This window comes from Falco biarmicus, chromosome 7 (assembly GCF_023638135.1).
Source record: "Falco biarmicus isolate bFalBia1 chromosome 7, bFalBia1.pri, whole genome shotgun sequence".
NCBI lineage: Eukaryota > Metazoa > Chordata > Aves > Falconiformes > Falconidae > Falco > Falco biarmicus.
In genome coordinates, this window is record NC_079294.1 from 43,418,166 (window position 1) to 43,442,600 (window position 24,435).

General features: G+C 42.2%; 2 protein-coding genes across 5 annotated transcripts in view; one reads left to right on the plus strand and one right to left on the minus strand.

The window, feature by feature from the left end:
- BRF1 (BRF1 RNA polymerase III transcription initiation factor subunit) overlaps positions 1-24,435 on the plus strand; it is a 175,625-nt gene that overhangs the window by 64,468 nt on the left and 86,722 nt on the right. Inside the window, exons 4-7 of one of the 3 annotated variants that reach the window (XM_056344999.1) lie at positions 5,525-5,556; positions 14,339-14,411; positions 22,478-22,627; positions 24,250-24,343. In XM_056344999.1, coding sequence (XP_056200974.1) covers positions 5,525-5,556; positions 14,339-14,411; positions 22,478-22,627; positions 24,250-24,343 — 349 coding nt within the window. Of the gene's footprint in view, positions 1-5,524; positions 5,557-14,338; positions 14,412-17,043; positions 17,175-22,477; positions 22,628-24,249; positions 24,344-24,435 lie in introns of those variants that run through there. The other 2 variants (XM_056345002.1, XM_056345000.1) reach the window with 2 other exon arrangements.
- On the minus strand, positions 16,361-21,982 carry BTBD6 (BTB domain containing 6). 2 transcript variants are annotated; one of them, XM_056345004.1, is made up of 5 exons: positions 19,185-19,770; positions 18,637-18,937; positions 18,379-18,469; positions 17,983-18,101; positions 16,361-17,752 (listed from the first exon to the last, which is right to left on the minus strand). In XM_056345004.1, exons 2-5 carry the CDS (start codon positions 18,846-18,848, stop codon positions 16,720-16,722), a joined length of 1,455 nt encoding a protein of 484 aa, XP_056200979.1. In that variant the 5' UTR covers positions 18,849-18,937; positions 19,185-19,770; the 3' UTR covers positions 16,361-16,719. The 2 variants fall into 2 exon arrangements, with proteins under 2 accessions (XP_056200979.1, XP_056200978.1); XM_056345003.1 differs by having other exon boundaries at positions 18,637-21,982.

The following is a 24,435-nucleotide window of genomic DNA, read 5'->3' on the forward strand; positions in this document are numbered from 1 at the left end:
TTGCAAGTTAACTGCGCAAGCATTTTGGGACAAGAAATGTTTTTTGTTGTGTGGGGTTTTTTGTTTTTTGTTTTTTTTTTTACTTTTTTTGGTTGTGTTGTGTTATAAATTTACATGCAACTATGTAAATACTTTGCAAATAGCCCACAAAGCAGGTTATTTACTTGCAGTCAGTAGCACTAGGAAGACAGCCTAGCCCCGATGCTTTGAAGATCATATTCTCCAAGGGCAGTGTTTTCAAGAAAAGTGCTGAATGCTCGCTGCATATTCAGCTAGCCTGGCATACTTTTGAAAATGTTCCTCTAAATGGGAATGACTCTGAAGACAATTATTAAGAAAAGCTACAGCATTAATTTAGTGAAGGCTGAACTGTATGTGCATTGGGGAGTCTGAAGGTTGGTACAGCTCGCAGGCATTGGATCCATCCAGTCTAACTGGCTGTGGCGCCAGCCAGCAGCCCAGTTGCCCTAGATTTTGTCTACAGTCACTGGAGATAGAGGAGGGGAGAACTGGTGTCAGAGGCTAATTCGGATCTTGGGTGAGACAGAAAGCTACACTTCTAACCCTTTCAGTTAATGCCATGAAACCAGGCAGGCTGAATGCAGCCCAAAATGCCTGTCTCCTTTTTCATAGTCTGCCTAGGTGGTTGTATGATGCTGAATTACTGCTGCTGAATTATTGCTGCTGCCTTTGTCCTAGCTAGGAAGATAGTGACATTGCACATGTTGAAAGGGAAGTGCTAGAGAAACATCCGGATTTACCTGTGGAAGGATTGTGGTGCTGCTTTTTGTCCTTAAGTTGGGGATTTTAGAGTACAGATTAAAGAGAAATATGGTTTTATGAAACACAGACATGCAGCTGTGTGCAAAGAAGGAAAAAGCCCAAAACCCACAGACCAAAATGCAATTTTTTTTTAATCATGCATTGATCTACACATAAAGATAGCTTTTTATAAAAATGGTATTTGTGTTTACCAGTTTGATTTGTTAAATGCTGTTTTTATTTGTATACTTGACTGGAGCCTGTGCTATGTGGGCTTCCTTGCACAGACAAAATTGCAAACTTAAACTTTGGAAACTGGCTCTGTAGGATTTCAGCCTCAAGGCAAAGCTTTTATTAGAGTTATCAGAAATGAGTTTTCTACAAAAGCGTTGGTTTTGGTGGTTATCTTCCAATCGTTTTAGTTCAGTGTCATTGGGAAGAGAAATGTTTACTTTAAACAATTAGCGCTGTCAGTCAGTTTTAATTAATTGCTAATTAAAATGGTGAAAGATTGTAAAGCAGCAGAGATAATCGTGATAAGCTGTAGTCAGAAATCACTTGGTGTATGAAAACATGGAAAGGGGAGTTTGTGAATTGGGTGTTGAACTGAAAGGTGGAAAACTGGGTTCGGGGCCAGCCAAATGCTGGCACTAGTTGTTCACCCTGGTATCACTCTGTGTCTGTCTTCCCTTTTGTCTTACTGTGTGTGTTACTGTAAGTGCTTCTGGGAAGTTCTCATCTCTTATGTAGCTTATACAGAACCCTGACGTTGAAATTGCAAATATTTCATTTCATTTAGAACTTGAAGAAAATTTGTTTCACTGTTCAGCAAATTGGTGTTTTATTTTTTGCTTTTCAGTCAGATTTCCTATTAAGCTTTGCTTTTTTGTTTGCAGCCAGTTGAATTGCTCTGGTTGAGTACAGAGAATGACTTTATGTTTAAATAATTTAGAAATTTAATGACTGTGGTTTTAGTTTTTGATAGAAACAGAAAGCATTTTAGCTTCAGCTGAAAAAAGGTAATGCTTCATTAGTGGACAGCATGGCTGTTACGGATGTCAGATTTCTGCTGAGAGGCTTGCAGTCATGATTCCTGGGCATTTGTTCTCTTTCCGTGGGATGGCTGATTTTGTAGTAAACTTGTAAAAATAAGTAAAAAACGTTCTGAGGATAACTTACAAAACCTAAGTAAATACTAGACTCTGTCTCCTCTGCACTGCTTTTTTGTGCTTGTATCTCCCAGATATGACATGCTACGTAGTGGAAGAATTTTGACTCAATAGCATGAAATAATCTGTTTGAAGGTTTCCTGATTATTGTAGGTTGTCAGACACTAAAATACAGATTAATTTTTGTAATTTTTTTTTTTTAGGACTGGGAACAACTGCATTGCAAATTATAGTTGTTATTTTAAAAGCATCTTCTACAATTTATTCCTGCATCTCTATATATAAACTTTGGCAAATGCCAGTTTTACTTCCTGCTAAATGTTAGTATTGAAAACCAAGGGGGTTTCACTACAGTATTTGCTGTGTACAAGTACTTTTAGGATAGCTGGAATACGTAAAATGTAGGTCTATCTGAAGTACAAATGCATGCTTGTTTTGGTATTTTTGCGTTTTAGGTTTCCGGTAGTATTCATTTAATTATGAACTTTTTGTTTCCTCTGGTGCTGGAATGAGATCATTATTGTTGTGATTCATGGTGCTCTCACATAATCCACAGATTACTAGATTATAAAGGCAGAAAAGGGAGTGTTCTGGCCACTCAGTCTGACCTCTTGCATCATATTGGTCAAAGGATTCCCTTGAATTAAATCTTCTGAAGTGAAGACTTTAGACTCATCTTGTTTTGATTTATAAGTTTCTAGTGATGGACAGTCAATTGCCTACCTTGCTGAAACTGATTTCAAGAATGAATAGCAAAGGAAAAGCAGTTGAAACTGTTAGAGCTTTTTTCTCCTTTTTTTTTTTAATTTGGGTGCATTTATAACCTAAGTTCCCTTGTGTTTGTCCTGTTATTTTGTATGTGTATATCTACCATATCAGTAGCTTTCTGTCCCTTTCAGAACTTTCCATGTGCTAGCAGGCTCTGTATGTAAAATCATCATTGTTTTCTTTCAGCCTCAAAGAAAACATCGATCTTATGATTGTATAATTTTTGAATTCATAGTACGTATTATCTGCTGTTTTCAGCTGTTGTTGTACGTTCTCCCGAACTGTTCCAACTCCGAAAAGGAGTTTGAAAACAACTGCCTGTTTTTACAACTACTTCCTGCTGATAATTGTGCTCACAATATTCATAGTAAAGGCCAACCCATTGCTACTGCATGACTCAAGTTTCCCCTTTGCTTTTGCTTCACTGTAGCAGCTACCCGTCTAAACAGGCAGAGAGATTGCTGGAGGCTACCTTAAATGAAATCCAGAAATGCCACATTTTTACTGTGACCTTTGCTTTTGCAATTTCAGTGGACGCTTGAACTAACTTCTCTAAGGAGCAAAGCAACTGTATGTTAAAGCATCTATAGTGTAACTCTAAATTGCTTCAGAGTTGCCTGAACCCTGCAAGTGAATTTCCCATCTGCTTAGCTCTAATCTTATGCCATTATAAATGCATACAATGCTCTCTTGTTTCTTCTCACTTGGACAAAATGTGTGGGTGTTCTTGGTTTTGTTTTTTGTTTCCCCCGGCCTGTTACAGTGATAAAGCCTGGGCACCTGTAATGTGTTACGTTTAGGTCTTCCATCAGAGTGTTTTTTAACAGTTTCAGGAGGATGAAGAACACTCTGGTATACAGATTTCATGACTGTAACTGAAATGTCTAGGTTAGAAAAGTAGCTCTCTGGCTCACCTAAGATGTGAATTAGTGTTTGGCACTGATGCTGTCTTTCTGGCTCCTCCTCTGTCTCCGGTGACAGCACTGGCTCTGGGACCACTCTGTTGCTCACTTCAGTGCCTCAATAACTTACAAGCCGCATTATGATTATTATTATTATTTGTTCTTGTTGTGTTTTTTCTAAGTTATGACAGAATCTATCAGATAAGAGTGATAATTTTGTTTATCTCAGTGGTGAAGGTGTCTCAGGGTGAGTGTAAGGTAACCAGACACTTCAGGTCAGTAATGAACTAGGAACATTTTCAAATATAGTATAGTTCTCAAGCATAAAATTGGTGTCATGTTTTCTTCCTAGGTCTGTTAGATAAGCTGACGGTTATGGTTTCTTGGCAATTGCATTATTATTCTATTTTCTCCTTTCTTGCTACTTTGACCAAAAAGTTGCATTGAATTCAGTATTGCTCTGCATAGATTTCTAAGCTATGTATTTTACAGGTTGGTTTTGTTAGCAATTTCCTTACTGGGTTAAAATTTAAGATTACTTTAATGTCTTGCGTAATACTGTCTATAATGGATTTTGGATTTTTTCAGAGACATGTTGAGTTTTCAGCTAATTAAATATCCAGCTATGCTGTATTTTTTAATGCTAAAATTACGTTTCACCAAATAATATTAACATAACATATTGAATTTTGTAACGGATTTGGAGTACTAAATTCTTACAACTTCAAATGCAAACTAAGGATAGAAATATTCAAGGATAAAAATTCGTAGCGAGGCAAATGTTTATGTATAAACTGATAACAGTATCAGAATTATTCACCTTCCATGGCTGATAATATTTAGGAGAAACACTTACTATATTACTCTGGCATACTTCAGTAACATAATATGTGTGTTACCATGATGAACCAAACGTACCGATGTCCCTGTATTCTTTTTAATACTGGATTTTTTAACATGTATGTGCATTTATGTATGTAGCACCCTCACACACGTGTTTTCTTTGCCTGCCTCACTCTCTCTTCTCTCAGACTTTACTTTGACGCTCTTTTTAATGGTAAAACCGGAACACCTTTACAGTGTGTAATTCACACCCGAGTAGCTGATAGGAAATCCAGCATGTGTTCTGATAGCAGCAAGAAGGCTACCTTTGCACCTTAAGCTTAATGCTGCTTGGCTTTTTTCTTATGTACTGTTACACAGTGTATTTCTAAGCATGCTTGCTTTCAGTAAAATCTAATGGAGACTTGTAGTGCTTTCTGCTTGTTGTTAGCTATTATGAGTTCCAAGTGTGCTCATAATGAGTAGTAGATGGTGACCTAGTATTTTTGCAGCAGTGTAGGATATGATAGATGGAGTCAAAACTCTAAGGTAACAGCTGATTTGCTTGGTCAGAGAAGAGAGTAGCCAAAGCAGCTTTCTCTTCCCAGTTCTTTGACAGGTCCCAATAGAAGAGGACAAAAGAAACTTACTGCTGTTTTTTTAGTTTGCTCTTCCACCTGTTTTTCTGGGAACCTGGGCTCCTAAAGTGGGATAGAAGACTACTGATGCTTTATGTTCTTAAACGAAGTGCAATAAACTATCTTGCTGCTATTACTTTTTTTTTATCAATGGGTCTTTCTTAGGCTGCAGTATATGGTATTTTAAATCACACAAGGTGTTGGTTTGTCCTTTGAGACTATCACTCCACATAAACAACTTGTGCGGTAAATGCAGTGAGTGCTGGCAGGACTTTTGGGGGGACCTGAACTGTCAGCTGCATACCAACTGTTAGCAGAAGTGGTACATCAAAGTACTTAATCTGTATTTGGTTTCTTTGACAGTTAAACCTGGGTTTATTTCTTCCTTTTTTTGTGGTTGCTAATGAAACTAAGAAACGCTGTCACATTCAACAAGCATGTGTATTCCTTGACTTCTTCACAGACATGTTACTTGATCTCAGTGACCTTCTTCAGGTATTGTATCTCTTTTTATTTGAAACTTCTGTTGAATTGTTGAAGTTTAAAATTCATTGCAAGCAGAGAGCTGTCAGTGTGGGCTGTTCGGGATGTTTCAGTTTCTCTCTAAAAATTTTGAATTGGAAAATCACTGGATTTGTAAATCTCAGTAACATTACATGTCAAAAATGTTAATGCTACAAATAATGTGTCAAGGGTTAGTATGATCCTTTCGTCGGGATTCAGAGTCACTGCAATGGCATAGGGTCAGATGTTACATTTTTAAAACAACAGTTGTTGAAGACAGGTAATTTTTTTCTAGATAATACTGTGTAAATGGATTAGTGCACTACAGAGATGTGTTCTATGAAATGTATTTTGAGAGAAATGCATACTTGCTCTGTGTGTGGAAAGAGAAAGCTCTACTGACATATGCTGTCTTACCCCCATTCTCCATGTTACAACTGTTTTACATATAATGTGAGTAGGTTAGTTGCATCTATTTTTGTCCTCCCAGCTGTCTTGGTAAATGGCATCCCTCTGAAGACTATTTATTGCTTGAAGCAATCTGCTGCAATTGCAATAATCAAATGAATTTTTAATTCTTAAAATCAGTAACTTTTTTCTGAACTCTTATTGAATTATCTTGATTACTTATAACCAAATACTGCATGTGTAGAATGGGAGGCATAATTACATAGTGTGAAGAATAAGAGGTATCAGTTAAAGAAAAAAAAAAATCTGTTGTCTGTTCCTGCTGACAGGAAAGAGTGAATGATTTGTCTTTTTGCCTCTGTACATTCCAGCCAGAAAAGGTGTCAGGATGGGAGCATATGAGGACCAGAAGTTTAAAGAGTGGTAAATAAAAAGATGGGAGAGACAGAAATAGATTAGTAGTAGGGAAATAATCAACCCCAGAAAGAAGAAAAATGCAAAATGTCAGTATAATGATCTGTATTTATGCATTTAACTGTGTGAAGACTTCTGATGTGTTCTACTTTATAGCTTCTTAAGATGAATCTGAGCAAACAGGAATGTTAAATGTTACTGTTAACTGGAGCTAGCTAGAAAGTCCTGTTTGAGAACGTATAAATGAGCTTTTCAGGTCCTAGCTTGACTTCTCCTCCACCCTGAGTTTGTTTAAAACAAAACCCAAAAAAACCCAACAAAAAACTTGGTGGCCAAACATTTATGGCCCAGGCAGAAAACTTCAGTACATTCTGCTCTAGATCAGCCTTTGCCCATAGATAGTGTGCCTAAAAATGAAAAGCAATTAGTTCATTAGATTGTATATATTACCTTGAAGTGCCTTTTTCCAAGGACAGCTCTCCCATCCTGAAGTTGGGATGTGAATGCCATTAAAGAAGAAGAAAGGTTATTACCTGTAGCAGTAGTGGGAGTGGTGCTATCTTTCCAAAATAGTTTACTTGTTCAGACTCATCTGTAGAAAATATGTCATGCTGGTTCAGGTAACTGTTTTTTCTTGGTAAAATGAGAAAGGTGTCAATTCTATATCAGGAAAAAAAATCACATCTGAAAGTCTAAAAAAATTAGTTACTGCTGACCTTCACCAACTCTTGCTTAGATGCTAACAGCAAATTTTGAGATTGTTCTTCTGAACGTTCTACTTGATGCAGCTCAGTTGCTGTGGGGGGCAGGGAAAGGCATAATGACCCTTTGTGTATTGCTTCATCTAAAAGCAAATTAAAAAAAAACCCCAAACTTTAACTCTAGCTACCAGCAGAAAAGATAAATGAAAGCCTGTGAAACAGGCTGTCCATTGTTTCCTTTTGCCAACCTGCAGCTGGAAAGAATAGGAGCTGTGCCATTCTTCGTCCCACTGATGGCACCCTGCACGTCAGTGACCTTCAGCCAGTGTCTTGCAAGCACTGGGAGAGTTAACACCCTCTGTAACTCCCAGCATAAGAAAGGTAGTAGCTAAAAGTAAAAGTAATGAATATTTGAATCTGCTGTTACCTGCAACTCAGTATTTGTTTAATGACCTGTCGTATTTGTGTTCGTTCTCTCTTGTTCTGTTAAGCTTAAAAACAAAAACAAAAAAAAACCCCAACCAACCCAAAAAAACAAAAACAAAAGGCAGGAGGTATGGAAATCCTAAGTGTGGCCTCTTGGTCTCTGGTCTGTACTTCTTGTACAGCCTTTCTTTGTGTCTTTTATTGAATTGCTTTGGAATTTGGTTCCTCATTTTCCATTAAAAAAAAAAAAAAGCTGTCCCCTGTAGTGTAATATGCTTTCAGAATAGTATTATGCTGCTGAAACTTAGCAATAGAGCAGCCTAATTTTCACTGTTAATGGCCGTCTGTTTAAGAAGTCATACAAGCCTTCCTCTTATGCTGATGACTGAGATGTGGGAGTTTGTCTCATCCCACTGGAGAACTGCTACATTTCATAATAGGATTATGAGCTTCAAAACTTCTGTCATCTTGGAACAAGCCAAAATGTTGATGGTATGTTTGTTTTTTTTTAATTGGAAAGGCAATTTCTTTGGTATTTTTTTCTGCCATTTTGTCTTCAGGTGAAATATGTCTTGGAAACCCCATGTTGAAAGTGTTGTCGGATTCAGTATGCCTTTGGTACATTTAGACTTTAAAGCAGTATCTGCAATGAACTGAAAATGTCCAGACCACAGCTACAAACGGGGCTCCTTCCCGGTGCAGGGCCGTCATGCTGCATGTTGATTGAGTTGGAAGGATGATCAGTCATCAGTCTCTGACAGGGAAAGTACTTGGTTATATTTTCAGATACTGCATTTTACTTGCAAATATAGTCTTTAGAGAGGTCTGTAATCAGGCCTTTTGTTTGCTTTTTTGTTAGTCCAACTTAAGCGACAGGCCTTGCTTGTTTCGGAGAGTTGCGAAGCCTGTCAAGCCTTGGCCTAACTTTTGAACAGTTTAGGTTTGCTTGTCTGTTTCGAAGCACCTCATTCCTTGCACCTGCAGAACTATTTGACTGAAGTTTTGATCTCACTGTGGTGAAACGCTGCCTTTCTCATCCTCAGAAACGGCAGTTTCTTTTTTTATTCTCTTGTGATCTCCAATGTAGTGGTCTTTGCAATGTGGTCATAAAAGATTTTGAGAAGAGGTGTTGGCAGTGCTTTGATCTCCAATTTCAGCCTAGTAGAATATAATTTTTAGTGTGCCTTGTGTTGTGTCCTGCTGTTAAATAAGGCCAATGCTTTGGTTACTGAGATGATGTTAGACAGAGCCCAGCTCTTTATAGGAGTATGCTGGAGGAAGATTTGCAGCAATGAACATAATTAAATGAGATGTTTTGACTTGATATCAAGAAAAGGTTTTTCACCATGAGGACAGCCAAGCATTGCAACAGATTGCTCAGAACAGTTCTGAAGATTTTTGTCTATCAAGGTTTTTGAGATCCTGAGCAACCTGGTCTGTTCTTGTAGCTGACTCTGCTTTGAGCAGGAGCTTGGGCTGGAGGCCTGCTGAGATCCATTCCAACCTGAGCTATACTATGGTTATAGATATGGAAAGAGGGTGCACAAGAAGCGAACATCAGTAACTAGTACTTGCTTGATCTAGTCCTCTTTTGGTCTCTCTTCAAAACACAGCTCTCACTCCCTATTTATCTTCAGTTTGTCTAGTCAAGTAACACTGCACTCTTGTCCAGAAGGATTTTTATTGCAAGTTACTTTTGGATGCTTGTTTTCATTTATTTCTTCTACAGGCAGCATTGGCCTCTCAGATTCTTCTATACTTGTTGCGAATTCCTTTTTGACTTTCTTGCGTAGACGGAATGATAATGAGTAATTGTACTGCTGTGGTGGTAGAGGAAGAATGCTAGGACTACCACATATGCGATTAGCGAAAGTAGGCTTTCACTTCGGAATCCCCAGACTTAAGGCCACACTTTAAAGCATGGCATGAGAGGAAGCTGCTTAATTGTGATTTGTGTCTCTTTGAACTGCAGTCTGACAAGCTGGGTTTAGTACATTTGTAGTTTTGCGTATTGTCTTTTGAGGATAAATGTAATGTTCTGGTTGCAATATGGATGCAAAAAATAAGTTTGTTTACTGTGTGTAGAAGGGTAAAATAGAGAATTTTTTAAAGACTATGCTCATTTGCTTCGTTTTTTAATACCCTTTGTTCACTTGAAGTTATTAACATGTTGACGGCATTTGCCTTTATTGCCCCTATGCAAATTGCTATGTTGATTGAGTTAAACAACCTGGTTGGGACCTTCAGGCATTACTATACTAGTAATGTTAATAATGAATCAAATAACCACAGGTGCCTCTTTCCCCAGCAACAGACAGTCTCCTTAAAAACTCATTTGCTTTTCATGCTTGCTTAATTATTTAGGCAAGCAGCCATGGATGTTTCACAGTGTGAATTCTCATTGCATTCCAGCTGCCCAGTCTTTGGCTTTCTAAAAGACAGAATACCTTAACCACCATCACAATGTGTAACATTTTCCCAGAATTGCCACATCATGGTCTTGAAAAACCTTTTTGGAAATTGCTCATAGTGAAAGGGTATTGATTTATAAATTTATGGAACTTATGGTCAAGCAAAAACTTCCATTCAATGATTGCAGCTTTATTTTTTCTACTGTCTAGAAGGTAAAGTGACTTGGTAACTGTATGAATGGGAGATTCCCTGTTTCCCAAAGAAGATTTTTTTAAATTCTGAAAGGTGTTAGTGATGAACAGCTGAATTCCTGTGTTATTGAAAACAAGGTATTTGTTATTTCTAAAAGTGGAAGTATATTGGTGTTTCTGAACACATCAGGCATGATGTGAAGGCAAGAGGAAATTCTGAAAGGATAAGAGTCCCCATGGAAGTGTCCCTTTGAAATCATCATCTGATGACTGACAGATGTGAGATGAAAAGACTGTACCTCCAAAAAAATACTGTGAAGGGCAAAGAGTATAGCAAGTAGAAGGATCTTTCTGTAAAGATGTAAATGAGTAATTGGAAGCCATTCCTTCTCCAAGTTACTTAACTAATATAAAGTTCTATAACAAGAGCAGAAACTAACTACTGGTAAAAGACAACATCTTAGAGAATCTTAAGTCCCTCTGTAAAAAGGGTAAAACCAGTTGGGTGGGGTTTTTTTGCAGTTCTTTGGTGAGTACATACTTTTTGTCTGAAAGATGCCTTCTTGCTGAAGAATCTTGAGTGTTTCTTTTAAAGAACTCAGTGGCAGGTCCATATGCTCCTAAGCTTAGTCTGTTACATGTGAACTGAATGTAAAATAATATGGTAAACATTATCAGTGTATGCAGATATTACTTTAAAATATCCCCTCTGACAGAGGATGACACTGTTCTCTGTTGTATTAGGTGTTGATGCTCAAATATAATGATTGCATCAAGTTCAGGAAATTTTAATATTTGATGAAAATACACAAAGAGCGTAGGTCTTATGAAAGTCTATGAAACAGTTGTCACACTTGACAGTTTTGATTGGGGAGAGTTTGGGGAAACACTGTTTTTCAGTATGGCCCTTTTAAATTAAGAAGGGGAAAAAGGCCGAAGTTAATGTGGTAAGCTTGAAAGCTGCACCAATTCAAGTCTAAGCCAGAGACATCCTTTTAGAAGGGCATTTTTGTTTATTCACCATTGTAAGGACTCATATAAAATTAGGTTTTATGAATGCAAATGTCATATGCTTCTAAATTTGGAGTGTTAAGCTTTTGATGGCTTGGAGTATATGAATTTGTATAAGAAGTTCTTAATGAAGAAAGAACTGGAAATTAAAGTAGGCCTCTAAATTAATTCTCAATTTTCTGAGCTTAATGGAGTGCAGAAAAACATACAAATGATGAGAGTAAGGAAAGACACTATCTATATGCCTATTATATATCATATCTCATCTGTCACAGGATGTGCCTGTGTGCGTGAGTAGTAGCTGAAATTAGTGACAGTGGCATAAAATTTTAGTGAAAGGGCCTTCCTCCACTAAAACCAGAAGTTCTTAAATACCATGTTTAAGCAGTTCAGTGCCATTACAGATTTCTGGGTGAGCTTTATGCCATCTTTAATTTCCCATTTATGACGCATGCACCAGCACCTGTGACTGTCTGGTAACTTTTAAAGATGAGAAGCGTACTGTTTGAGGAGGCCTGAAGTCTCTTTTCCTACTGATTTTCCAGGAAAACTGGAAGCAATTAAATACTCCTGATTCTTTTTGTGACTTTACCTTGGCATTAAAAACATGTAAGCTTCATGAGAAAAACAATATGGGCATGTAATCCACTGTATATTATGCTTGCTTTCTAAATTGGTGGTAACCAGAAACTGCAAAGAAATGCATTGATGATCAAAAGAAAGAAATTCCCTGATGTTCCATTTCTATTTTGAATTTCTTTTGTGTAAATATACTGCCTACACCTTGAAGCTGGTCATAAACCATTGATGATGTGGGTGAAGTGGAAAAGCGGGTTAGATTTAAGTACATTACTTCTCAAGTAGACCATGGATCCAGAGACTTTTAGTTAGGCCAAGGTGAGGAAGATAGTCATCAAGGAATTTTATTATGCATTTGACTTTGCTTTAGATTTAATTTGGCACCCACTGTGATTGTTAGAACTTCACTGAAAAGCCCTGCTGCTTTATGCCTCTTGAATTTTATTTGTTCTTTGATGGTTGCATTTATGGAAAGTTTGCCTGGGAGGAGTTTCTTAAAGTGACACGGTTTGATGGGGACAGACATCAAGGATTTGGATGTCATGACAAAGAAAAGCCAGAAGGAGAAATAAGTGTCTGAATTTGAGGTTGTGGGTTGGGTTGGTTTTTTTTCCTAGACTAAAATGAAAGAACTAGACGAGTTTGTGAAGCCTCTGATGGAAACATAATGTGTTCTTGGCTCCACTGAAGTAACTGTATTGATTTGTGCAGTGAAACTGTCCTTGCAGAACAAGATCGAAGTGATGAGGTTTAAGATTTATAGAAACTTGGTCAGCCAATGTAGAAGGCTAAAACTACAGCCAAACCCGCACTCTTTATAATATTCTTTAGACAAAAGGTCAAAATAAGCCACTCCAAGCTTGCAGTGAATCTGGAACATCTAAAGCCAACTGAGACACTGCAGATACTTTGCTGTAGTGATGTCTGTTCTCTGTGGCTCAGGTAGAGTCACATACTCTCACACTCTTACATGAATTGCCAGATTCAGTAGGTGCTTACTTTTCTGTATAAAGTTCGGTGGCTTATTTCCTAAGAAATATTCTTCTTATTCAAAGGGTATATTTTGTTCCCTTCCTGTCCATAGAATAGTATTTCTGTGTTGTCCGGTATTTCAGGAAAAAGACAATAAAATTTAAGACTATACTTCTGTATCTTCTAAGCCAGTACAACCATCGGTCACACACAGCATGGAAGATACTCAGCACTTTTCACTAAATATGGAATGAATTACCATCATACCATATACATTTGATTGCTCACTCACTTGCAGGATAAATGATCATTCTGAGGATTTATTTAAAGTTCTCACTTTTAAATTTTTTTTTAAGTTTGAGAAAAACACATAACACTCTCATGAAGAAAAGTTTGGAAGTGTAGGTAAAAACGTGTCAGGTTTTGTTTTCATTTTGTTTAAATGTAACTTCGTATTTTAAACTAATGTTGTTAAAGCTCTTTTGTGAAACTGAAAGAGAATATACTTATTAACAAGGATTTTATTTTTTTTTATTTCCATGGGCTTGTACCATAATCAGCAACTCAGTTGTGCAACTGACTGCTTAGTAAACACCTTCACTGTCCTGGCATAAGACCGACCACTGCAGTTCTGTTACATAAAAGCAATATACTATGGTTAAAAAAAAAAATAATTATTTGTTTGTAGTGTAGGAGGATGGAGGGTTTTGTTGTTTTGGGTTGTTTTTGTTTTGTTTTTTAATACTAACTTTGGCCTTTACATACACCTTGGGGGAACAAGGTGTTCATGGAGCTTCGTGGGAACATTTGGGGCTGATTGCGAACTGAAGTATATCCTGCCTTTCCTGCTGACCACAAAAACACATATTAAGATAGGGAAAGAAAACTTCCTCAGACTTTAAAAATACAAATGTAGCTGCCTATGCTATAAATTGCAAATCAGATTATAAAGAGTAACTCCTCTTTCAGTTTGTATCTTCCTGAGTGCAACAGTGAAGGAGGGCAGGGGAGCAGGGCTCTGTCCCTGGTTCCTTAGCAGGTTTAGTGTGGTTTAGGGCTTTTCTGAATTGATTTATCTTTTTTTCAAAATAGGGTGATCTGGGTCAATGTCCAAACACTAAGAGTTGACAAATAACCCTTGGAGCATGTAGCACCACTCCTTGCTTTGGTGGAAAAGTTTTGTGTGTGCTTGTGCAATACTTTAATTATCCCACTTCACATGATCATGCAGAGCTGAAATTTGCACTAACTTGTGAGTATTTGCACAGGTTTTGTTATGTTGCAAGATAAATAACACTTTACAAGTACTGATATTATATTAAAGTCTACTTCATGCTTTACAGTGTTAGGTGACAGCTGAAAAATTGTCCAAGTACTAGAGCAACACTGAGCCCACTGAAGAGCATGATGAACAACTTTCATTTTTTTTCGAAATAAGCTTACGCTTTGATTTACAAGGCTAATTTGTGCAGCTCTTGACAAGCACCAAGTATTATTCTATACCTAATGAATATCGCTTGTGTTACTTCAATGGAATTTTTTTAAAGCAGGTTGTTTAAGATCCCAAAAGTTGGGGTTTTTTTCCTTTCCATATAAATGTTCTATTAAAAGCATTTGTGGTTTAAGATTTAAATAATGGGTTTTTTTGTCTTTTAATAGGTGAATGTCTATGTGCTGGGAAAAACTTTCCTTCTGTTGGCCAGAGAACTCTGCATAAATGCTCCAGCCATAGGTATTTTCTTTGAGTTGACTTCTGAGTATTTGGGTGTATTTTCTGCATGGTTACTTGACAAGAATATATATGCATGTATGTATATGTACATAGTACTGTGTGATGAATACCAGAGTGGTAACTTAAAAATGAAGCTGGAATCAATCCAGGCAGAAGAGCATTGCTGACTACAAGAGCCTGTTCTCCTTTATGTAAGAGTGTTTTTTGGGGAGCAAGATGCAATTTTCTTTTACAAGTAATTTTGTTGCATTTTCTGAGAGTAGTTTAGGCTATGCTAAAACAATGGGCTGATGTATAACAAATTTGTGTGCGTCTACAACTACAAGCTTGCACAGGTCTGTCACACACTAATTCCACAGAGATGTGACATTTCATAATTATTTGCCAAATTTACTATCTGTCCATCACCTGTAGCTGTGTTCAGTGCTTGAAATACAAGTGGCTAGATGGAAAAAGAGGAGCAACTTTTTCCAAGCATATGCATAATTTTTTTATTAGTAAGTAATCACTGAAATTGTACAGTGATAGGGAGGTGGGTTTTAACCTGTCAAAAGGGTAGAAAAAGCTATTGTCTTGGCTGTAGCTTTTAAGCCAACAGAAGTCATGCCAATTGCAGTTAGGAGTGTTCATAGAGAGGTCTTGTGACTGTTACCCACCTCTGTGCAGGAATTTTCATGTGTCTTTTCGCGCTCTCACTCCCACTCTGTCTCCTTAATCTGTACTGAATCAGATGTCTTTGTGTTCAAGAACAAGACATACACCACCCCCCCCCCCCTTCAGATGTACGCAGCTGGGCATGTAACTGCCTTCCTTTGCAGCAAAAGAACCAGCAGCTCACATGCAGAGCATCATCATAACAGCATCCAGATAGTAGTATGTGGCAGTGCACAGCTATTGTGCACGGGCTTCATTAGCATAGCCTGGTATCTGGTAAAAAGTTCTTGTATTCAATAATTCAGCTGCCGCCTTATTTTTCATTACTTTCAAGAGAGAACAGGCAGAATTGATATTGCAGCTTAGTTTCAAGGTGAAAATTAATGCAGCTTAGGAAGAGACAAACAGAAAACACTTCTAAATTAAATGTAGAGGTACTTGTTTTACATGGAAAAAATACTGGTTTTAGACTGCTGTTTGAGTATTCTTTCCAGGGTCATTATGACAAAATATATTTATTAAAAAACAGTAAGTATTTCTAATTGGCTCCTCTGTAACAATTGTCAGACACTTTTATCCCCCTTTGAGAAAAGGGTACTAACTATACAATGGCTGCTCATAGTGGAGGAGACTATGCTTGAAGAAAAAAAAAGAGGGAGGAAAGAGGCAGCAGCTTTTGTTTAAGGTGGCTTATTTCTAATTATTAATTAATTGAACTTAAAAGACGACATTGCAAGTATTTCTCAAACGTCTGCTTCTAAATGTGAGGGTGGGATGTATATTTAGACAGTGGTTGCCAGTATCACAGCTGTGGGCTAAACCTGTGATGAAGCCTGTCACTGCATTAAAACTTCATCTGTATGTCTTGACTCGGGCCCTTCGAGTGGGGTGCAGTTTGACAGGTGCAAGTGTCAGTGTGGCGTTTGCTGGGCAAGCTGGAGGTTAAGTCAGAGGATGTATGTGAATGGGCATCAGAAGCTTTCAGATATAACCACTGGATGATTTTGATCAACCCTGATTACACTCATGGTTTGCTGGTCTTCAGCTTAGGCAACACACCCAAAAAAACTGAGCTTCTGCATAGGTCAGCATCCTTTTTCACGAAGGAAAGTAAAGGCTGCTGCTGGGTAATCTCCGTTACCAGGCAAGGCAGCTTTCGTGTCTGCAGTGATAGCTAATGCCCTGTGTAGATGCACAGCAGGGGCCAGACTACAGGACTGTCACCCCTGTTAACTGTACTGTAGGTGAATTAACAGACACAAGCCATAAGATCAGCAATGATCAAGTACACAGGATTTAGGGCAAGTAAAAATGTTTTATATTTCACAGATTCATAAACTGCTCTAGTTTAGAACATTCTGTTTTAAGTCAGCTGCACTCTGCAAGTTAGTTATCTATATACAAAATAAATGCACAGTACGTGCGAAATTTAACATTTTTCTGCTTGTTGCAGTCTTAATAATTAAGTCAAATAGCTTATGAATAAATAAAATAAGATTAAATTCAAGAGCATTCCTTCACTTATTTGTATAGCCTGATGTAGCAGATAGGTAAGTAGCGTAACATTCCATACTGCTGCAGAGTTCATAGTAAAACTGAAAAATCCCTTAATGTGCATCATTGCAGTATTGGAATACAATCAAGGTGAAATGCATCATGCATAGAAAATGAGCTCAGGTATTTGTCCTCCTTGTACTCCAGTTCCATTAGTACTGTCCGAGGAGCACTGGAACTGGAATGTCACTTTCCCACACTGCACTTCAGTCATTCCCTCTTGCCCAAAGTAGCTGAGTTCATTACCATCAAGAATAGCACTTACATTGTAAAACGTGTCTTGCTCAACCTGCACAGGGTGTTCAAACCACACAGAGAAAGTGTTACTGGAGCCGTCAGAAGTAAACTTTGTCAGATTTTGAGCAAGGACAACTCCTAAGCGCTTCAGTTCGATTTTGACGCTGTATTCAGCTTTGCCACAGCTCGACCCATACAATCCCAGTCCTGCTATAAATATCCGTTTGTCTACAGCAAACTGAATACTGTCACATCGCCCTCGGTACCTCCACTGATTGCTGCGATATGCAGACGACTGAAACCGATGGCATCGCTGAGGTACGAGTCCTTTTCTTTTTGTCAGCGGAAACTCTAGTTTGGGTTTATTTGCGGCTGTGTACCACAGGAATATGTTGTGAGTTTCCTCAAGGGTGAGGATGTCGGACTGGGCAGCTCCGTTGGCAAACTCTTCCAAAGTCATGGTCGGAATCCGCACCAAGTACAAAGCTTTTCCTAATACGTTCCTCTTGTTGCGTGGCGTAACCGGCAGCCCTTGCCTTTTGCATTCAGCCTCTGCCCAGTTGAGAACAGCCTCAAAAACTACCACTTCCTTGGTGTTGAGCGCCTCCCGGGTTACAATGATCTCTAGTGTTTGTTGATCTATCTCACAGAAGCCTTCTGACTTCAGTGCCATTTCTGCTTGAGCATCAATCACTTCCCAGCAGCGCTGCGTCAGCTCTGGCTCCTCGAAGAGCCTGCTCTGAGACAGCAGGACACAAGCGTTCTTCGCTTCTAAACTGGTCTCCAGAAAATTGACGCAAGCCTTTGCTAGGGCCGGCACGATGTACTTCTTGGCAGCATACAGCGTAGCCAGAACTGTGTCAGCTTCCAGGTCTATTTCGTCACTATACATGTATCTAGATGGGAAAAAGATAGTTTCTTAGGGAGGGGGGGAAATATATATATAGGCCATGAAAGATTGATCTATCATCATCTTTGCTGGCAGTGAATCTGATGTTCAGCATTTGTCAGCACATGAAGTAAACAGTAATAAGTGCGTATTGCACAATGCCAATTAGGAGATGTATATTTTATAAGCTACATTGATTCTGTCCATGTAATTAGTAGACTTGTAGTGGCCACTTACTTTAATAGGATTAGAAAGGCTGCAGGTTCCACATCTGGTATATGGATTTCAGATTTGACCTCTGCGAGATCGCCATAAAACATAGCATAGAAGACTGAGCTACCGACTGCCAAAACATACTGGAAAATAAAGAGAGAGAAGCCTCAGTCATACACATCGGTAAATGCTGAGTGCGCTGGCTTTTGCTAAGAGCTACGCTTAGGGAAAGTTAAAAGCTGCAGTGGAGGCAGAAGACTGCCTTGGACTGCTCCCTTTAATTGCAGCGTATGTGAATTACTTCTGGGATTAGACGAGAGCTGTAATTAGAAAAAAAAAAAAGTGGAACCTAGTTGGAAGGCAGGGGGAGAAGGCAATACGCGCAGCAGCATTAAGGACCCAGAAATCATCCGTACAAACCTTATGGGCAGGAACTTTCTTGGATGCGCCCGGTGGGCCCACGATGAAGTGGACGTCAGCCATGAGTTCGTTATTGAACATCAGTGCGTTCCTGCAAGCGAGGGGAGGGGGGAGAAGCCCCGTTAGCCGCGGGCAGCCCCTCGCCCGATGCCGCGGCCGCCCCAGCCTCCTCCCGCCGGGGCCCCCGGTGCTGGGGCCGCCCCAGCCCGGCCTTGGCGCAGGTGCACGGGGCGGGGGGTCCGCCGGGGCTGCCCTTACCTCTCCCGCAGCGTGGGGTGGAAGGACTGCCAGTTGGCGCTCTCCAAGTTGTTGTTGTTGAGGTTCTGGAGCTGGGGCGGCGGGGGCGGCTGGGCGCTTTGCTGGAGCTGCAGGGCGTTCTTCTTGCTGTTGGCAGCGGTGGCGGCGGCGGCGGCGGCGTTACTGTTTGCAATGTTGGTGTTGGTGCTGGCAGGGTAAAGTTCTGCAGCCATCTTCTTCTTCAGGGACAGGGGCACTATCTCATAGCATCCTGGCACCTTGCCGTTTGACCTCACACTCTTTTTGGACTTCTTTAAGGTCTCTGGAAGCAGAAGAAAAAAAGTCAAACACTTCATGATCCTGCCATTGAGGCAACCATGGGGCAGTGGCATGAGCAAGAGAACTAACAGATCCCAAATGCGAGTCCCACTATCTGGATATTTTGTACGCTTCTAGGTGCGGGGTGGCTTTTGGTTTTTTTGGTGTGTGTGCGCGCTCGGTGGCTAAATCCCCCGCACCTCTCCGGGGGCAGAGGGATGCTGCTGTATTGGACCGGTGCCAGCGCTCACCTTGGCTCGCAGGGGGGGTCCCAGCCTCCGCGGCACTGCCACGATTGCAGTGGGGAGCCCGAGCGGGGCTGCCAGGCACTTCCTTCCCCCAGGGAAAGAGAAGAAGAAAAAAAATAATTAAAAAAAAAAAAAAGCCAAAATCCAGCCGCAGAACAGCCCACAAATCCAGCCGAGGCAGTGGGTCAGAAGGGAGAGTCAATCCACAAATCTTCCGAGTGCAGCAGCCCGGCGAGGGTGAAGCGCAGCCAGCCGCCCAGTCCCCGCTGCCAGCGACCGCGCTCCGCTCCGTCCTTCCCCGCCCGGCGGGGGCACATCCGCGGCGGCCGGGCCGAGGCGAGGCGGCGGCTCCCTGCAGTCCCGCTCCCGGGCGGCCCTGCCGCCGCTCGCACCAACTTTCCTCCTCCACCCGCGGCGGCCGCCGCCGCACGGCGCTGCTCCTCCGCGCTGCTCCTGACCGCGGGGCGCCCCGGCTCCTCCGCGCCGGGCGGGCGGGCGACGCTGCCCTGGGCGCTCCCCTCGCGGCAGCGGGACGCGGCGCTACGCGGCCGGGCTCGGCGCGGCTCTGCCGGGCCCTGCCTCCGCCTCCCGCCCTAATAGGCAGCCGCCGCGCCGCGCGTCACGGCCGCCCGCGCCAATGAGGAGCGCCGGGGCGCGGCGGGGGGAGCCGCCCCCGCCCCGTGTGCCAGCCCGCCGCGCCCCCCCGCCGCGGGTGTACGTGCGCAGCGCCGGGCCCGCGACCCCCCCGCCGCCCCGCCGCACCGGGAGCCAGCGCGGGGCCGGGGCGGGCGGCGCGGGGGCCGGGCCCCGGGGCTCCTGGGGCGGGGCGGGCGGCCCCGGCGCCCACCGCCTTTCCCGGGAGGCCCGGGCGGGGGCGCCGCCGCGCCGCACACCGCCCCGCTCCGCTCGGCCGCGCAGCCCCGCGGGGGGAGCCGAGCCGGCGCCGGGGGCGGCCGCAGGGGCACGGCCCGGCGGGGCGAGCCGAGCCGGGGTGGTTGCGGGGCTTTTCCCGGCCTGTTCTCGTAGCCCTGGGGCTGCCGTGCCCCGCTGTGCGGGCCCTCCCCGCCCGCCTCCCGTGGGGCCGCCACACACACCCCCCCACACACACACCCCCGCCGCGCTGCCCGTGCCCGTTGGGTGGGGGCGGCCTTCGGCGGGCCCGGCTCCCGGGCCGCTCCCCGGGCCTGCCGCCCCCGGTACCTGTGTGGCGGGGAGGCCGCGCCGCCCGTTCCCGGAACCTTTCCTGTGACTGCGTGGCGCCCGGGCGCTGCGAAAAGTGCCGGTCCCGAGCGATGAGCGAAGGGCAGCCCTCGGCAGGGCAGGTGCTGCTCCCCTACGGCACGCACCGGCGCGTCCCTGCTCTGTCTGCTCGGCGGCCGCCGCAGGCCCCGCTCGGGGGAGCACCGGGCTCGGCCCCGCTGGCACGGCCGGTGCCGGCCCGAGGCTCGCCCCGAAGGCGCGGGGGTGAGCATCAGCGGGGCGCCCCCCCTCCACCGCTGGAAGGGAGCCAGGTGTCCGGGGGGGCTAAAAAAAAAAAGTTCACATCCCCGCGGGACATGTTTACGTTAACCTTCGCCCTGCATTCAAGTTCTATATTGCTGGTGTTGCTTCCTGGGCATTTACAGCCTCCTTCAGGTTTTGCGGTCCGTGCACACGTGCCCCCACCACCCCCCATGCATTCATTTTCTGGCTGGTAGCTTCAGAATTTAAATTAATGACGTGCAATATCTTGTCAAATGATGGGTGGGCATGAATGCCAGCAGAAATGCCAGAGGAGCAACAAGGTGGGTGTGTAAATGCTCCTGGGACTGGGAAGAGAAGGCGGTGAATTGCCTTGCTCCACTCTGCGCCCACGGAGCTGAAGCTGGGCCCTCTCAGACACTGAACAGGCTCCTGCAGTGCGAAGAGCAAAGTTTAAATGTCTGTTGAACCCTGGGCTGCCGCTTCTGAAAGGGTTTTTTCTTGTATTTCGGAACTGGGCGTTTCTGTTGAGTGCAGTTTTCTAAAATCATACTTGGGAATGCAGAGCAACCACCCTTACGAGTCATCAGGATCAGTTAATCCTTCCTAAACCTTTGAGTTTTAGGGTCACTTTTAGAGGGTGGCTGCACTCCGGCATTTCTTTGGTTTTGAGGGAAGTGTGTTTGGAAGTTCTTGCTCGATAAATGTGTTCATTTAAATGCTTCTGCAGGGCTGACAGGCCTAATCACCTACGGTGTGATCTTGGTAATTATGGATAGCAACAGGGCATCATTGTTAGAACTCGGTGCTAAATGAAATGGCTTTGATTAATTGTAAATTCATAAGATTGTTCCAGTGTTTCCAGCTGAATTTTCATCTTTATCAGTTTAAGTGCCCACATAGGGGATCAGCTAAGGAAATTGAGTTGAGCCTGGTAGTTAACAATTTACTGTACATCATGGATTTTCGGTCAAGTGATAAAAGGCTGGCAGGAAATGAGAAACTGATACCTCAAATAAGAGTAAACATGTGTTAAGTGTAGCTTTTACAAGATTGTTTGATAAATTATAAATTGGTTTAGGCAAAGCACAATCCATACTGACATATTTTGGTTAGTTTGAAGCTGATAACGCTAGCACTTGTAATAAGTTTATACATCTGGAGGCAGATCCGTGGCCGATGTAAATTGTCATAACGCTGTTGACGTTAATTGAGTTCCAACAATTTATGCCGATGGAGAGCATGCCTTAGTATCTGCAATAAACAGTGTTTTGTATTGTTGGAATATGAGTCTGAGAAGGAGCTGGAAGTAAATTTGAAGATGTAAAGGAGACTTTTGCTAGGGCCATGGGATTTTAAGCAAACTGATTTTTTTTGAAGCTTAGTTTGTAGTCAGGTACGAGACCTGCAAGTTACCTTACTTGTTACTTTGCAGGAGACATTAAAAAGCATTGGGTCTAAGTCAAGTCCTCATTCTGCAAAAGCTTTTGCAAATGCTTAGCTTTGTCAATAATTTCAGTGATACCAGTAATACTGCTCATGTGTTGGAGTTGGCACGTGCAGCCTTGGACTCTGAAAGGCATGTAAGAAAAACTTTGCGCATGCTTTAAAACTCTTGTCTATAAAGCAAGAAAGGGTTTTGTTTTAGCTTAACTAAAAAGTTGCTTCTAAAGCTCAGTGACCAGAGGATCTGGCCCAGCAGCACAGTCCATGTTGTTTGCTGAGATGTGAAGCAAGCCAGCCATAACAGCTTCACAGTAGTGCTGCTGCTCGAGTACTGCATTTCCTAAATCAAAGGTTAGGATTAGAAATAATTTTCTTTCTTTCTGTTGCAGATCCATGTTTATATATTCCTCGTTTTGCACACATGCTTGAGTTTGGGGATAAGAACCACGAGGTGTCCATGACGGCTCTCAGGCTGTTGCAGAGAATGAAGCGGGACTGGATGCACACCGGCCGCCGGCCGTCTGGGCTCTGCGGAGCAGGTATGTCAAACGCTGGGTGTATCACTTCCCTCACAGTGGGATGCACAGGAGAATCTGGGAGTTGGGAACAGATGAGGACTTTCTGATTTGCTCAGTGATACCACATTCTCTGGGTTTTGTGCTGCACCTACAGATTATATAGGTCTTCACTGGAACAGTTTTTGAAATTCAAGCTCCATTTTTGCCCTTGCTCCTACATTACTTGCTCAGATCCTTTGTATCTTACATTTTGGATTTTTTAACCTCCTTTCTGACGCTCTTCTCACCCTCACTCTCTGCAAGATTTAGCTGCTAAAAGGTTTTTTTTTGTCAGCTAAAATGACACCATTAGCGCAAGCACTTTGATTTGTGTCTTTACACAGAGTCTTATGCAAGAGATGCCCTCTTTGACCTGTTCTGTGAAATTATTTCCCTCTACTTCTTCATCTTTTTTCCAAGATCCATTGCTGTCATGATGCTTACGTAAAACCTACCAGTTTGGGAGGGCTAGGTTAAAAGGTAGACAGTACCAGCCAGTGAGGTCAGAGTAATGAAGAGTGTAGATAGTCACAGAGTTTATATATGCACTTTATTTTATTTGAAAGATCTTACATGTGCATGCTGGAACGAGAAATAGTGGTCAAACCTTAGGGAACCCAGAACTGTGCAGTCTTCTTGAAATTTCTAGCCTCTTTTTGTTAACGGTACTTGCTTATTGCACATTGCTAAAAATTTGGGTATAGACTCTATGGGAGACCAGCCTGGTCTTTCATTCACTACATAGACTGTATCCACATGAGCAAGTAATTTGATTCAACAGAGATGGATCAATAGATGGAAGCAGGTGCTGAGTCCCCTGCATCCATCCATGCAACATACAGTTCGTGAGGTGTACTGTGGACGGGTTTTAGCTTGTTTCCCTGGGCTAAATGTCTGTGCCACGCATAGTTCTTTGAAGGACCAGTTGTTAGTTCAGCCTCTGATGTTCCCATTAGAAACTGGAGCACTTCACACATATACCTGAAGTAGAGCTCTGTTTTAGTTTCCACTGAAAAGAAGCAGTTCTGCATGCTTAAAACTGTTCTGTGCACTGACCCACTGCTTGATGGGTGGGGGTGATGCTTCAAAACGGAGCTAGTGCTCTGAATCAACAGACTTGTGAACATGCAGCCAGTGCTAGTTACCTAGCTGTGTAGAGGGTCTTGCCAGAGAGTACTTGGCCACTAGCGAGACAGTGGTAGTGGTGACCATGATGAAGATAACAGCTTAGGCAGATTCAGTGTTTTGCTGGAGATCTTTTTATTGAGGACTAGTAAATTCTGCTGAAAAGATGACAGCTTTGAAAATATGGGATCAATGAGATGTTCTTGTGCTGTATTTTCAGTAGCTGGCCACGGTTGCCCAAATGCTGAAGCACAGAATTTTTCAGGGTGCAGTTTGCAATCAGCTTAATTTTATTGGGTAGGAAGCAAAGTTTGTGAAGTCAATTCAATCACCTGTATTCAGCGGCAAGCTGAGCATAAGCATTTACAGCTTTTTAGCCAAAGGCAGGGGCAAAGAGAGGCTATAGTTATCTGACTGTTTTCTGCTTTTCTTCAGGAAATTTTCCTCTTTGACATTGACTTTCCCTGCTTATTCTCTAGCTCTGCTAGTGGCAGCAAGAATGCATGATTTCCGACGTACTGTTAAAGAGGTCATCAGGGTGGTCAAGGTTTGTGAGTCTACATTAAGGAAAAGGTCAGTGCAATTTTATTGCTTTTATCTTCCGTTTACAGTACTGAAAAGTGGTGTAGTCTAAAACGAACGTATATCGGAGAAAACCAGGTTTT